The 14,559-nt window shown below is 52.4% G+C and overlaps 5 protein-coding genes across 5 annotated transcripts; 4 read left to right on the top strand and 1 right to left on the bottom strand.

Annotated features, from left to right (window-relative positions):
- Positions 1–18: 18 nt before the first annotated feature.
- BU25DRAFT_458137 (glycoside hydrolase family 127 protein) lies at positions 19–420 on the bottom strand (the record flags this gene model as incomplete). Its single annotated transcript, XM_033710176.1, has 1 exon — positions 19–420. The coding sequence occupies one exon, from the start codon at positions 418–420 to the stop codon at positions 19–21; it is 402 nt and encodes a 133-aa protein (XP_033562487.1).
- Positions 421–2,034: 1,614 nt separating this feature from the next.
- On the top strand, positions 2,035–4,010 carry BU25DRAFT_431080 (MFS general substrate transporter; the record flags this gene model as incomplete). The annotated part of the gene is made up of 11 exons (XM_033708639.1): positions 2,035–2,134; positions 2,183–2,265; positions 2,297–2,518; positions 2,603–2,698; positions 2,992–3,140; positions 3,173–3,259; positions 3,325–3,370; positions 3,408–3,635; positions 3,683–3,811; positions 3,879–3,914; positions 3,951–4,010. 11 exons carry the CDS (start codon positions 2,035–2,037, stop codon positions 4,008–4,010), a joined length of 1,236 nt encoding a protein of 411 aa, XP_033562488.1.
- Positions 4,011–4,012: 2 nt separating this feature from the next.
- BU25DRAFT_467714 (uncharacterized protein) lies at positions 4,013–4,901 on the top strand (the record flags this gene model as incomplete). Its single annotated transcript, XM_033710722.1, has 1 exon — positions 4,013–4,901. A coding segment is annotated over exon 1 (576 nt), but the record flags the coding sequence as incomplete, so codon positions are not given.
- A 60-nt stretch (positions 4,902–4,961) lies between these two features.
- Positions 4,962–5,687, top strand: BU25DRAFT_314015 (uncharacterized protein; the record flags this gene model as incomplete). Its single annotated transcript, XM_033702175.1, has 1 exon — positions 4,962–5,687. A coding segment is annotated over one exon (726 nt), but the record flags the coding sequence as incomplete, so codon positions are not given.
- Positions 5,688–11,054: 5,367 nt separating this feature from the next.
- BU25DRAFT_458140 (uncharacterized protein) lies at positions 11,055–11,639 on the top strand (the record flags this gene model as incomplete). The annotated part of the gene is made up of 1 exon (XM_033710177.1): positions 11,055–11,639. The coding sequence occupies one exon, from the start codon at positions 11,055–11,057 to the stop codon at positions 11,637–11,639; it is 585 nt and encodes a 194-aa protein (XP_033562491.1).
- Between the last annotated feature and the right edge of the window lie 2,920 nt (positions 11,640–14,559).

The raw sequence follows: 14,559 nt of genomic DNA on the forward strand, positions 1-14,559 counted from the left end.
AGCCTGAGGTAGCTTTTCTCAACTGGAGACAACTTGGTGTTCGCTGGGAATGGTGGGTCGAGGGGTGAAGTTGTTCGCCCAAGCTGGAATTCGCAGTCTGACGATGATAGGAACTTGATTCTTATTTTGGAGTGTGAAAGAGACGGTGCCGTCCCAAGGCCAGTTTGATGACTGCTCAAGCTCGATTGGGCCCTCGTCTGCTGCACATGCTACTTTCGCTGACGTGTAGAGATGCACGTTGATGTATGCTCCCTTATCTTGCTGACCGAAGTGCCAGAGGTATCCTCCAAGACTGCCAAATAAACGGCTGTAGTTCGGTGGGAAGCAGGCGCACCAGAACCAGTCTTCGCGTCCGCTCTTGTCCGCTTCTGAGCTACCGAGCTGGTTGACGTAGGTGAACGCTTTGCCATTTAGGCTCATGGCTGTCATGACGTTGTTGTACAGACAGAGATCTATGATATCGCCGTATCGGCCGTCGAGTCCGATGCCCAACAACCGCTCCGCGAGGAACAGGATCGCGATGGATGCACACGTCTTGTTGTAGCAGCCGCCTTCGTCAGTCGATTGCGGCAGGAAATAGTCAACACCGAAGCCTTACCATTGTTCAACCGCGCCTACGCCACCAGTGACCGACATCTTCTTGTCGACCATGTTGTCCCATAGGAGGTGCAGAGCACCAAGCCATTCTGAGGACTTGGTCATCAAGTTCAAGCCTTTCTTCTCGATGCAGAGCAGATCCGCAACGGCAGTGAGGAGATATAACGCACGCACTGAGTGACCTTCGATGGTCTGCTGCTTAAGAATGGGTGCGTGTGATTGGCTGTACTAAAGTGCGCCTGCCTTGTTGTAAGGGTTGGGACGTTTCCACGGGCTCTCTTGTCTTTGCCCAGCTTTCTAGTCAAAGTAAAGCTTGCCTTCTTGCCCGGCAGGGTTTCCGCGCTCTTCAATGAAGTATTGTGCAAGCTTGTATGTATCTCCATTGCCGGTTTCTGTGTATAACTGAAGCAATGCCATCTCGATCTCGGAGTGTCTAGGGTAACCGTGAAACTTGCCTTCTTCCGGTCTGAAAGTGTTGTTGACCAAGCGGACGTACTTCACGGAGTGGCTCGGTCATTCTTGTAATAGTTGCGATGGACAAGTGCCGCCTCGATCAAATGACCACAACTGTACAACTCGTGCATGTCTCTGAAGTTTGACCACCTGCCTTTCGGGTCGACGACTGTATAGTGCAGGTTCAGGTAGCCATCATCTTGCTGAGCAGATCGTATGGTCCTGACAATGTACTGGATGGCGGCATCGATCTCCTCGTCATAGTGATTTTCCAGAAAGTAACAAGCACCTTCTATCCACTCGGCAAGGTCGCTGTCCCAGAAAAGGTGTTTTGACACTGGCCACATAGATTTTCCATCCTACGTTGGATGCCATTTCAACTCAAAGCAGTTGTAACGACCTGTTGTCTTGAACTGGTCAAGTTGTGTCTTGAGTGTCGTGCTTGCAACTGTGTTGCGCCTGGACATTAGTATTGAGTTTCCAGTGAACGTTGTGTTGCGGAATGCACCCTGTGGGTGCGCCACAATGGACGAGGGCGTAGATAAGGGAGAGATAGCCAATGTGTTTTCAGAATGGGCGTCGCCAGACTATATAACTTACTAAATTATTCCGCCATGCAATGCCATGACGCCCAGATAGACGATAGTGATGCTCTGTCCACCGGAGCCCCAAGCTCTCTTTCATTCATCTGCCGACGCTCTCAACTTGAGGTTTTGTGCACTCAGTAGCTGTGCTTAATGACCCGGTGGCTTGAGAGCCACAACGTAGGCGTGTTGGCATGGTTCTTCTCCGCACGCTTTGTCCAGTCGGATTTTATTCACCCCGATTCGTACTCTCCGCATCTCCTCCGCGATGCATCATCCTTCATGTAGTACATTAACCTTATTGGGACCCTTGAAAGCCTCATGACATAACCTGCCCAACCGGCTTCGAGCTACATATTGACAGCTTCTACAAATACTGCAACCAGAGCAGTTGCCCATCATGGGGCCGTTGGAGAAATTCTTGCCAAAGAACGACCGCTATGCGGCTCTGCTGCTCTGTGACATGGTCCTTGCGACTTGCTTCAACGGCTACGATGCAAGTATGTAGTCCTCATCCTGGCTACAATTTTGATGCTGACAATGCGAAGGCATCATGACAGTCATCCTGACGGATCAACAGTTCGTCGAGTACTACAACGTCGATGCGGACTGGACGGGCACTGTAGCTGTTGTGCCTTTGGGCTACCACAAATCTGGCTCAGCTGTTCATTGGCGGCACACTCACCAGCCTCGTTGGGAGGCTTTGGGCGCTCCGCATCTCCATAGTGGTTATGGGAATTGGCGTTATTGTCCAGAGTGTCCCAACCACGTATGACATCCTCATTTTTGGTCATTTGCTTACTGGCCTCGGCTTTGGCTGTGTGTACATTGTTACGACGCTGTACGTGGCTGAGCCTGCGCCGCTCATGCTCCGCGGCAGCTTTGTTGGTACCGTCACTCGGTTCGGATATCAGTTGGGGACACTGATCGCGTTCTGGAGTGGCTATGGCATGAGCTATGACAAATAGCCATTCAACATCGCCTTGTGTGTGTCGAACCTCATACAGCTTCCCATTGGCCTTGCATTCATCATTCTCAATCTTTGGTATCCTGAAAGTCCTGGAGTAAGTTAAAAGCTCGCTGGTTGGAGGCCATACATCGGTGCTGACGACCAACAGTGGCTTCTTGTTGAAGTGAGTGGATTGTGTTGATTGATCTTAAGAGCTATTGGCTAGAATCGATCGAGTCCATATAGTAGAATGGGATAGCAGTGAAGGGTTGGGGAAGCAAACCGAGCTAACCGAATGAGCTGGACAATCAGTGCAGTGGACCGTCAGCAAACGCTGCAACGGACCGCTAGCAAACAGATGGTGATCGGTGGATATTTTCACTCCCTCCGACACTTCTCGAGAAGCAGCCCGACAACCCAGGCCGAGTACTGCGAGTACTATGCAAGCTGAGAATGGGCGACGAAAACTCAGATGACGTACTTGCTGAGTACCATGAGCTCATCGCCGCTCAGCAAGCTTGTGCTCGCTTCGATACCGGATACAAAGGTATCTTCAAGTCGAAAGGGATGCGAAAACGCTATTGTATAGCCTTTACGCGAGGTCGCTCCATCAGGCTGGTGGTATCGCGGCTTTGAATATGTACGCAGCGCTTATATACCAGAGCCTGGGATGCAAGTGCAGTCTCTCTATCTTTTTCGACTTGACAGTTCCAGATGCTGACGTTCGGTAGGGGACTAAAGAAGTCAGGCCTTATCCATCAACGGGATCCAAGCTGCGCTCCAGCTGGTAATCGTTTCTCGTCAACACTTTCACTGTCCATAAGTTTGGGCGAAGGGCACTCCTCTTAGCTGGATTCGCCATTCAAGCCACCACACTGCTCATCCTGTCGTCCCTTACAAATGCTTTTCCGGAAAACAACAATAGGGTCGCCGCTGTTGTTGAAGTAGCGATGTTGTTCGTCGTAGACTTCACCTACTGCTGGTCAAATGGTCCAATCCCACCGGCCATTACTACAGAGGCAATACTTCTCTATCCTGATGATAGCTATCCAGTAGCTTACCCTGAAAATAAATTTTTCCCACAGAAGTTCGGGACAAGGCATTTGGATCTTCCCTTCTTGGCCAGACTGTATGTTTGCTCGCTCTGACGCAGCCCTGGTCACACTTCAGTTCGCAGGTTAGGAGAAATGGCTACTGGCTCCTTTGCGGCCTCAACACTATGCTGTTGGTAGTTGAGGAATCTGCAGCCGCTTTGTATTGTCCCATCAGACCAACTGCTAACTTGTGATGTTCAGATCTCGGTATGTTTCATCCTGCCTGAAACGAAGGGTGTCTCACTTGAGTGAATGGATAAGATCTCCAGTAAGGTCGATGCGGTAGAAGTAGATGAGCAGGAACGTGGTCTGGGTAGGGCAGAAGCTATGTAATTGTCCGCACAGGCAGTGCTCTCATTAGTCAGCTCGTTTGATTAGCTCCCGCACTAGCGCACTGTAGATATCGCCCCGCTCTGATAGCTTCAATACAACAACGCCCTTATCACAAAATACTCCCTCATCAGGTTATGAGCCCTCTCTTAACGACCGCGATCGCGACCGTGCAGTAGTACACCTTGTCAATAGCGCAGGTACTATCGCAGCGCCTTCCTGGTGTTGAGAGAGGCGTTTCCGCACTCAGCAACTACCCCACCAAAAGACGGAGCTACCCCGCCATCCATTCCACCTCCCCCCCATACAACCAACACCATGTCACTGTCTGACAGCATCGTACCAAAGCTGCGACAGGATGGTACTAATCATTTCCATTGGGAGCGTGCCTTTCAACTGTATGCCAAGTCACAGGGCTACAGTGGCCTCCTCAACGGCACGTGGGAAGAACCCACCGTCATCAAAGGCCTAACTCAAATGGAGCCATCCACGATCAACAGCGTATACACAGACGAAGTGCAACTCAGGGCTGCTCAGATCAGCGTCCGCGAACACAACCGACTCATCAAAGAGCAGTACAGCCGTGACTGGGCACAATACCGACGCTGGCAATCCGCCTGCGCTGCGCTTGAACTCGTGCTGTTGTCCACGGTACCGCAACCCATCTATGAGAGCGTCAATGACCTCACAGATGTCGCGGACCAGTTCAATACTATCATTGCCCGATATAGGGATCAAGGCGTGACAGAGGAGTGCTCCATCTGGGCTGACTTCTTCAAACTGCGCGCCCATGAGTGCAATACTACGACTACATTCGTCGACAAGTTCAAAGCTGGCTTAGCCAGGCTCACTCACATTCAAGACTGCAAGCTCACTGACAAGCAAGCAGTATACCAATTCATCCTCGCAATTGACACCGCATACCCAGACTACGCACGCCAACGCCGCGCTGACCTCCGTAATGATACCATGCCCGACATCCACAAGATGTGTGCGGAGCTCCTGGATGAAGCCCGCCGCGATGATCCCATCAAGTCAGCTTACGCCGCAACAAAACAGCAAGCTGGGGGTGACTACAACAACAACCCAACCAACAGTGGTCCTACGAGGGGTCAGGGCGGCCACCGCGGTAGCCGTGGACGGGGACGTGGAGGTCGAGGCGGCGCCAGTATTGGTGATCGCCAACAGACAGGCGATAGTAAGTCAACCATCGCGCGAGCTCACTGCAAGCACTGTGACCGTACGCACTATGGCGGCGGCGATAACTGCTGGTACACCTTCCCTGAGAAGGCCACACAGGAATGGCGTGACAAGAACGCCGACTACATCAAGACCAAGAAAGGCGGCGCCAACGCTGCCGCTGTGAAGGACAACTCATATTTTCAGCCTCACAACGGTCTCATGTTCTTTACAGCTCGTACAACCCCCGTAGTCGACATCAGCAACACGGTTCGCGAGCTTGCTGGACGCGGTGAGTACCAGAACCGTCTCATTCTCGACACTGGAGCCACCGATCACCTTTGCAACGACCACAGTAAGTTCACCAGCTTCGATCGAGGCAGCTATTACGCTGTTATCAACACCGGCGCTGGTCCAATTACAATCACACAGAAGGGCACTATCAAGGTAACAGTCCTCCGCTCCGACGGTACAAGCGAACAAGTCTCTTTCTCCAACGTGCTGTACGCGCCACAGATGTTTGTTTCTGTACTGTCACACTCAGTGCTGCGTGAGAAGAACCTTTACTATCACGGTTACGATCACAAGCTATACCTCCGCCGTGACAATTATGACACCGAAGTCGCTTACACACCAGAAGTCGACAAGATCCCTACCTTTCTCCTTGCTGGCGACGAGCTCCAGACCGCTCAGTCACTTGCTTTTGCAGCAGTCAACACTAAGACACGTAACAGCATGCTAACACCAACTCGAGATATCTCACTTCGTGACCTCCATGACCTGTTTGGTCACGCTGGCGTCCGTACGCTTCGCCATTTGGTTGACAGCACCACTGGCCTGCGCCTTACGGATGTCAAGCCCTTCTCATGCGAAGCCTGCTTACTCGGTAACTCACAACAGCAAATCTCTCGCGTCAAGCCCAACCACTCCACCAAGTTCCTGCACCGCGTACACATCGACATTGTTGGTCCGATGACACCAACAGGACCTGGGGGTGAGAAGTATTGGATCATTTACACCGACGACTGTACTCGTTACAGGTGGATTGACATTACTGACGACAAGCAGAGCATCACAGGCAGGCTCTTCTCCTTCCTTGACCGAGCCAAAACCCAGTACGACGTTACTGTAGCCATCCTACACGTTGACAACGACACAGTGCTAGTCAATCAGCGTGCCTACGCCGACTTTGAGCGTCGCGGTACAGTCCTGGAGCTATCCACACCAAGGACACCTCACCAGAATGGTGTAGCCGAGTCCAGCAACCGCATCATTGAGTCGCGCACTCGTGCTATGGGCGTCGCTGCTCCTCACCTACCCAAGAACATGTGGCCGATGGCGGCACGTTACGCTGTCGAACTCGTCAACCACACTCCCAACGCGGCTCTGCCGGGCGGCAAGACTCCAGCACAACTACGCTTTGAGCATATGGGCGTGCCAAATCCGGTACCCAACCTACACTCATTCCGCACCTATGGTGAGACAGGCTACGTACACAAGCCCGCACAAACCCGTATACAGAGCGCAAAATTCGATCCACGCGCCACCAAGATGTACTACGTGGGCCGTGAAGGCTCACGCATCTTCCTCATGTGGGACCCTGTCAGCAAGAAAGTGCACCGTACCAGCAGCGTACAGTGGGCATGTCACAGGCTCGCCACTATTGAGCGACCTTCAACAGACGACAATGAGAAGCAAGAAGTCTCAGTCCACATCCCGTTTCGTCCACTACAAACGCTTCCGCAGCCGCAACCCCACCGTCAAGAAGACGATGTGGGTGTCGATGGCATTGAACAAGGCAGCGGCTTCAACTTTGGTGGTCTCACCGAGGCCTCTAGCTTCGATTTTGACGCAAATATTGACAACCTCACAGTCCACGAACCAGACGACAATAGCCTTGAAGCGGTTGCCAACGCACGCGCTTCTCCTCCACACCCTAGCTATGAGTACGTCCCAGTTGAAGCCATCGCCAATGCCACACGTGGCGGTAACCAGGCAGCTCGCCGCGCAGAGATTGATGGCGACATCAATAATTGCAACATCCTCCACACAAGGCGAACCCGTAAGCCCGCACACCACCTCTACGTGGCCATTGCCCTTCACAACCCACACATCACGCCACAACTTGCTCGTTGTTTCGCCTCCGCCATAGTCAACGCGCCGACCACTACAAGAGTCGAGCTGCCGCCAGAGCCAACCTCACTGAAGCAGGCTCGCCAACACCTCTACAAGGACGGATGGATTGAAGCTGAAAGCGCGGAGTACCAGTCTCATGACGACAATGGTACTTGGGTCATTGTCGTAACTCTGCCGAGCGGTCACTGGGCATTGCCAACCAAGTGGGTGTACAAGTACAAGCTGTCCGACAGCGGCAAGCTTGAGCGACTAAAGGCACGCCTTGTGGTCTGCGGCAATCGTCAGGACGTCAACCTCTGGCAAGAGACCTATGCCGCTGTCGCGCGAGCCACTACACTGAAAGTGCTCCTAGCCATGGTTGCTGCCCTGGACCTGGAGTGCGACCAAGCTGACGTTATCACGGCTTTCCTCAACGGCAAACTCGACAAGGACGAAGTTGTGTACATTAGACTGCCAGACGGTCGCAAAGCACAACTCCAGAAGGCCTTGTACGGTCTCCGCCGCTCACCACGACTCTGGTATGAGGAGCTCTCTCGCTTTCTCAACACGATTGGCTTCACGCCACTAGAAGCTGACCCATGTGTCTTCAAGCACAACGACGGCAGCATCATCCTTGCGTACGTCGACGACATCGTCTTCATCACCAAGACTCGCCATCGCATGGAGGAGGTCAAGAAGCAAGTCTTCGACAAGTACAAGTGTCGAGACCTTGGCCCCATCTCCCATTACCTGGGCATCCGCATTCGTCGCGATAGAAAGCAGCGCTCCATTGAGCTCTCCATGGAGTCGTACATCGACAAGCTCATCAGCGACTACAAGCGCGAAAACTCTGCAGCACGCCATACTCCCCTTGACGTCGCAGTACTCAAACTCAAGACGCGTCCCGCAGATGATCGTGCGCCTCTGCAACAGCTCCGCAACTACCAGACTATCATTGGTAAGTTGCTCTATCCAGCAACACAGCTACGGGCGGACATCTCCTTCCACATCGGCTTTCTCGCGCGCGCGATGAGTAACCCCACGCTGCTCCACTATGACTACGCTCTCCAGGTCATCGACTATCTCAAGACTTACAAGGACCTCGTCATGACGTACAAGGCTCCGCCTGGAGGCAAGAAGCTATCCATCGACATGTACGTCAAGTCTGCTCCCATTGACCTTGGTCTCCACGGCTACAGCGATGCCTCCTTCGCCGACAGAGAAGACCGGAAGTCCACGTCTGGCTACCTGTTCAAGCTCGCAGGTGGTACAGTGTGTCACAGGTCCACCAAGCAGAAGCTCGTCACGACCTCTACAACTGAGGCAGAGTACGTGGCTATGACCTTTGCAGCCAAAGAAGCTACATGGCTCCATCGGCTACTCCACCAGTTGGACTATAAGTCTGATGACACTCACCCAATCTTGCTGTACGGCGACAATGAGCCTTCCATCAAGCTCCTCCACAGCAACGGCCACCACGAGCGCACTAAGCATGTCAACATCTATTACCATTACATCAAGGAGCGAGTCCGCGATGGTCACCTCAAGGTTGAACACGTCCGCACAACAGCAATGGCCGCCGACGGTCTCACCAAGCCTCTCGATCGCGTAGCTCACGAGCGCTTCCTACACCACCTCGGCCTCGGCAAACCAACGATTGTCACCAACGGGCTGACTGGCAACAACAACAACAACAAGAACTAAATACAATGGAGGGGTATGGGCGACAACAGGCGCACAGGCATAATAGCATCCCGGAGCTTCAATTCACTCGCTGTGGGGGTGTGTCCGCACAGGCAGTGCTCTCATTAGTCAGCTCGTTTGATTAGCTCCCACACTAGCGCACTGTAGATATCGCCCCGCTCTGATAGCTTCAATACAACAATGCCCTTATCACAAAATACTCCCTCATCAAAAGCGCAGGTAGGGAGTGGGAGAAGGTGCGAAATATGCTAGACGAGCTGCGGCAGGGCTGTGCGAATTGCTGGCTATTTGGGCAATGTGAAGAGGTGGAAGACAGGGAGACTTGGAAAGGGCATCGGATGATAGGGTGCGAGCGGGATGCAGAAGTGAACGTGAGAGTTGTAGATGACTTTAGGCGGAAGATTCGCGATGGAGGCAGAGGGCATAGCTGTAGGCGATGCTGGGTAAGTCAGAAGTACTGTGCAACGGGGGAGAAGTGGGATAATGGGTGTCAGTGGCCGAATGTTGTGATACCGTTAGCATACGCGGCGATGGCAGTAGAAGACGGGCAGCAGCTTGTTTGGAGACTAGGATTTGAAGGGTCAAAGCAGGAGGAGTATGCGAAGTGGCTTGGGACAAGGCAGAGGGAGAGGGTGTGGGGAGAGTTTTTCAGTAACGCAATGGTAACTGCAGTGCAGATTATACTCGATTTCAAGAGCAGGAGGATAGATTGGAAGAATAACATTAGAGAAGAGAGAGTAAGAAAGAGAACTAGATAAGACAAGGGACTGTTCTAGCAAGAGTTAAAGAGCATGAAGAGAATAGAAAAGTGGACTAACTGTAGGAGGAAAAGAAGGAAAAGGGGGAGGTGGGTGGGGCCGTGATAAGGTATCACAAGAGAGCGAGACGGTAGAGGGTGAAGAAGAAAGAAGGGGAGGTGGGTGGGGCCGTGATAAGGTATCACGAGCAGAGAAGGAAGAAGGATTAAGAAGCGGAAGAAGAAGTGTTTAGGGTAAAGTAAGGAGAAGTGCTAAGGGTAAGGTAAAGAGAAGTTATAGAGAAAGATAGAGAGAAAAAAGGCATAGAAAGTTAGGAAGCAAAGTTATAGTCTATAAGGAGTATTGAAAGTAGACAGAAGAGGATATATACTATGAAATAGAGAATGTAAGAGGAAAAGAGATTAGAAGAGCAAAGATAACAAGAGCAATAGGTTCTGGAGGAAAAAAATCATTAAAGAGAATTCTAGGGAGATTTTTAGAGTAAAATGTAGGGAGGATTTTAGGGATAGTGTAGGGCGTTTTAGAGAGGAGGTGAGAGGGAATTTAAGGGGAGGATTGACGAAAGAAACAAAAACAGAGAAAAAGGAAGGGAAAAGTAGTAAGGTGGGGAGATAGGAAAGTAAGAGTGTTAGTTTTACAGGAGTTAAACAGGGTTAGGGTTTACAGAGAGTGGACAGGGTTAGGGTTATAGGGTTAGAGGGAACTAATAGGGTTAGGGTTACAGGAATTTGACAGGATTGAGATTTAAGTAAGAGCACAACAGAAGAAAGGAAAAAGTGGAGAGAAGTAAAAGGGGAGGTGGGTGGGGCCGTGATGAGGTATCACGAGGGTAAGAGAATTGGTAAAAGAAAAAGAGAGAGGGAGAGAGAGAGAGAGCGCGGGGTGGGTGGTGGGCCGCTAAGATATATGCTCATGCAGATCGAGGGTTCACTCCAGTTTACAGCCAATCACAAACCACAGATCAATTTGGCGCACTAACTCCCTGTCTAGCGCCTCGCCTCATCAAAATTCCCGGCTGCTCCCGCCTCTAGCTTCCTGCACGATAGAATTATCCACTGCTACGCCTTGTGTCTATTCCACATCGCCTGTTTTCCACCTTCACCTTAAGCTTGAATGAAAACAATATCAAACGCGCTGCTTTGCAGCAGCGCGTCACGCGCATCACACAAACGCGCAACGCGAGCGTTTTGTTTACTCGTACCAAACACGCAACTTTGCAAAGTGTTCTTCTTGCCTCGCTCTTTCTTTCTCTCTTGCTATCACGCCCGCTTCAGCTACCACTACCGCGGCTATGGACCTGTTCGTATTCTATCCTCCCTCAAGCGTGCTCATCTGTAAGCCATGCGGCTACGCTGTCCGGCCTATTTCGCTGTATACCCACATTAGAGTCCATCATCTCCACGATGCGCGCGATGCTGCTACAAATTTGCTTGCGAAATATCTCTGCGAGCGATACCAACCCGCCAATCTATCTACAACAAAGCTCCCAACGCCACCTGCAACAAACCCGCCTATTCCTGAGCTTCGACTCTATCGCGGCTACCAGTGTACGCGCTGCAGTTTTGTGCTACGCTCAGAAGGAAAAGAAGCCAAAGCCTCCATGGGAAAGCACTTCAACATACACCGCCTTGTACCACGCAAGCCCGGCCGGCAAGCCAAGATTGCGGGCATATCAGCTACGGACAGTGAGCCTATGTTCACTAAGGTCTACTGTCAGCGCTTCTTTGCCTCTGGCGCGCAGAGCTCCTTCTTCACAGTCAACGTCCCAGATCCAGTGCAGGAGCTGGTGAAGAGTAGACCAAGAGGGCACGCCGACATCTTCCGAGCCCTCATCGACGAGCAGCTCAAGGCCGGGAACGACGAGCAGGACGCTTGAGCGCAGATCTACAACAGCCAGGCCTCGAAGACGGAGGTATCGCCATGGCTTGAGATGACGCGCTGGCCGCGCTACTTCCATGGCCTGAACATGGCCGACGTCGCCCCACTAGCGCACGCAGACAACCCTATCACCGAGCCCGCCCTTGTCCTCCTTGGAGAGAGTTTCGACCGACTTATCGAGCGCGCGCACCAATCTATTCGCGAGGACAAGGTCAGCGTCTTCGATCAGGCACAGATCAACAGCTTCATCGCCGGCCGTTCGGGCAAGCACGACCGTATGCTCATGGTTAAACTAGCTAAGAGCACGTTTCGCGCCTACAAGGGCATCTGGAAGCGCCTCCTCTACTTCGTGTATCGAACAAGCCAGCCTACGCAGAGCATCCCCTTGCTACACAGGCTCACTACTGCCCAGCTATTTCATCTCAATCGGGCCCTTCACCTTGCAGAGGAACTCTATTCCCTCCGGTGCCAACGTGGAAGCGACACGCCGCCTGCAGAATACTCGCCCGACCTCTCCAAGTTTATCAAGATGGGGCAGATGCTAGTTGTGCAGCGATCGGTAGTGGCTGCAGAGGAGGGCGAAGTCAATCACCCATCGGACATGCTGGACGAGATGAGGGAGCGATTCATGGTGCGGGGATCTCGCACGGCCTTCGACTGGGCATGCCGCTTGCGGGCGTACGCGAAGAAGGTGGTGAGCAATACGACCTCGCTCGGCTCCATCACCTGGTCAGAGGATGGAAGCCCGGTTAGGTATAAGGACATAGGCTTCAGCATGGACGCCCTGCGAAAGTTTGTCGCTGGCCAAGTTCGCAAGGCCCAGCAAGAGCTAGAAGGCCTGCTCCTCCTCCATCCCGAAGCCCGCGACGATGTAGTGCCGCAAGTCCTCCTCCACCGTCTCCAAGACAACCACAGCAACAAGATGAAGGGCTGGAACTTCTTTCAAGATAAGCGCAACGTGGACCAGCTTGAGTAGGGCGGCAACAGATGGCTGCTTGACAGGGTACTGGAAAACGAATGGCTAAGGGACGAGATGCTTGCAATGAGCCCGGAATCGCAGCTTCAGTGGAAGAACAAGGCAGTGCAGGCGTACTTCGACAAGGTGGACGCGTTCCTTGAGCGGCTGCTCCTCCTGATCCACATGACGGGTGGCCAGCCACCGCGCGGTACAGAGCTCATAGGCCTGCAGCACAGCAATAGCGCCCGGGGACAGCACCGCGGTATCTTCTTTGAAGAAGGCTTGATTAGCACAGTCACCTCCTATCACAAAGGCTACAACATTTCTGGATCTACAAAGATCATCCACCGATATCTACCTAAAGAAGTAAGTGAGCTGCTGGTGTACTATCTCTGGCTTGTTCTGCCCTTCTGGCAGCAGCTGGATATCCTTGTCTACAAGCGCAAAGATCCGCATTCGACGTTCCTGTGGCCAAAGGGAAACAGTACCTGGGATCCAAGCCGGCTCACCAAAGTCCTTTCACGAGAGACGCGCCTGTACCTCGACACCATACTCGGCATCCAGACCTACCGCCACCTTGCTATCGCGATCTCTCGGCAACATCTGTCATGCGGTGGTTTCAAGCGAGACTACGGGGTAGACAAGAAAATCGCTGACGAGCAAGCGACGCATGGGAGCTGGATTGCAGGAACTGTATACGCGCGAGGCCTGCAGGAGGCGCCTGGCCATGTCAAGGCACGGAGCTCAGAGTATCGAGCAGTCAGTCGGGAGTGGCACAGCTTCCTTGGGCTTCGTACCTACCTAGGAGCTCGAAAACGCCCGCTTGGTGAGGCTAGCAATGCAGGATCTCTGGCAAAGAAGGTGTATTAGGCACGCTTGAGCTACATCAAGCACTGCATTGTATTCTAGCTTGTATTGTATTTTGCAGCAGGCAGATAATACGACTGTATCAACACACGCGCAACCTGCAACTCGCAACGCGCAGCCGCAGTCCGCAGCCTGTGATAGGCTAGATGCCTTTGCGCAGCCCCTTACACAGCCCGCTGGGCCCACGCCTGCTATGTCGCACATTGCGCCGCTTCGTCCCGCGTTGTAAAGGCTGTGGTATGAGCCTACCATCTACTAGCGCCAATCTTTCCGTGGCGCTCGTCTTGCGGTACAGCGTGCTCGCATACAAGGAGGACATGTAGAGTAGGCAGCATGGTGTGCAGAGGAGTGTGTCGCGTCGGGTATGCAGCGGCGGTGCTGGTGCTGGACGGGTGGAACTTGTGGGATTTGCATGCAACAAATCACCAAGTTCTTAGCAGCTTGCAATCGCACACTTGCTCAGCAATCTGTTGTAAATCGTGTGTTGCATTATGATTTGAGCGCAATTGAGAGTGTCCAAGGGCTTGATTATTGCACACCTTTCTCCGCTTTAGCGCTACATATATTACAATTAACCCAAATCTTTCACATACGACTATAGGATCTTGAGAACAAGTTTTCTTAGTCTATCCGCCATTTTTTTTGACGTTCGTTACGTAAGCCTTAACAAACATTATGTTTACGCGATACTAAAACCAGGCTTGAGGTTGCTGCTGCGCTACCGTGTCTGTGCGCGCAATGCGCGGATTCGCGCAATGCGCCGAAACACCAAAATCGTCAATCCAAAATTGAGGCTGTAGAGCCACACACAATGGTTATTATCATGAGATTTTCTGGCGGAGTAGTCTATAGACCTATATGAACAAGTTTCTCACTCAAACTTTTGTGGCGCTCTGATTGGGCGGCCGCGGCTGTTGTATTTTGCCGGAGGGGATGGGGAGCAAGGCGCGGCAGCAGCATGACTACAGGCAGCTGCACTACCACGATTCTGCTTCTTCCTGGGTGCTGCAACCTCTGAGGCCTTGCGCTTGCCTCTTTGGGACAATTGTATAGGTTTTTTGGTGTTGCGCTCCCTCTGTTGACGCTCTTTTTC

The sequence above is a fragment of the Macroventuria anomochaeta genome (genome assembly GCF_010093625.1).
Source record: "Macroventuria anomochaeta strain CBS 525.71 unplaced genomic scaffold BU25scaffold_14, whole genome shotgun sequence".
Taxonomy (NCBI): domain Eukaryota; kingdom Fungi; phylum Ascomycota; class Dothideomycetes; order Pleosporales; family Didymellaceae; genus Macroventuria; species Macroventuria anomochaeta.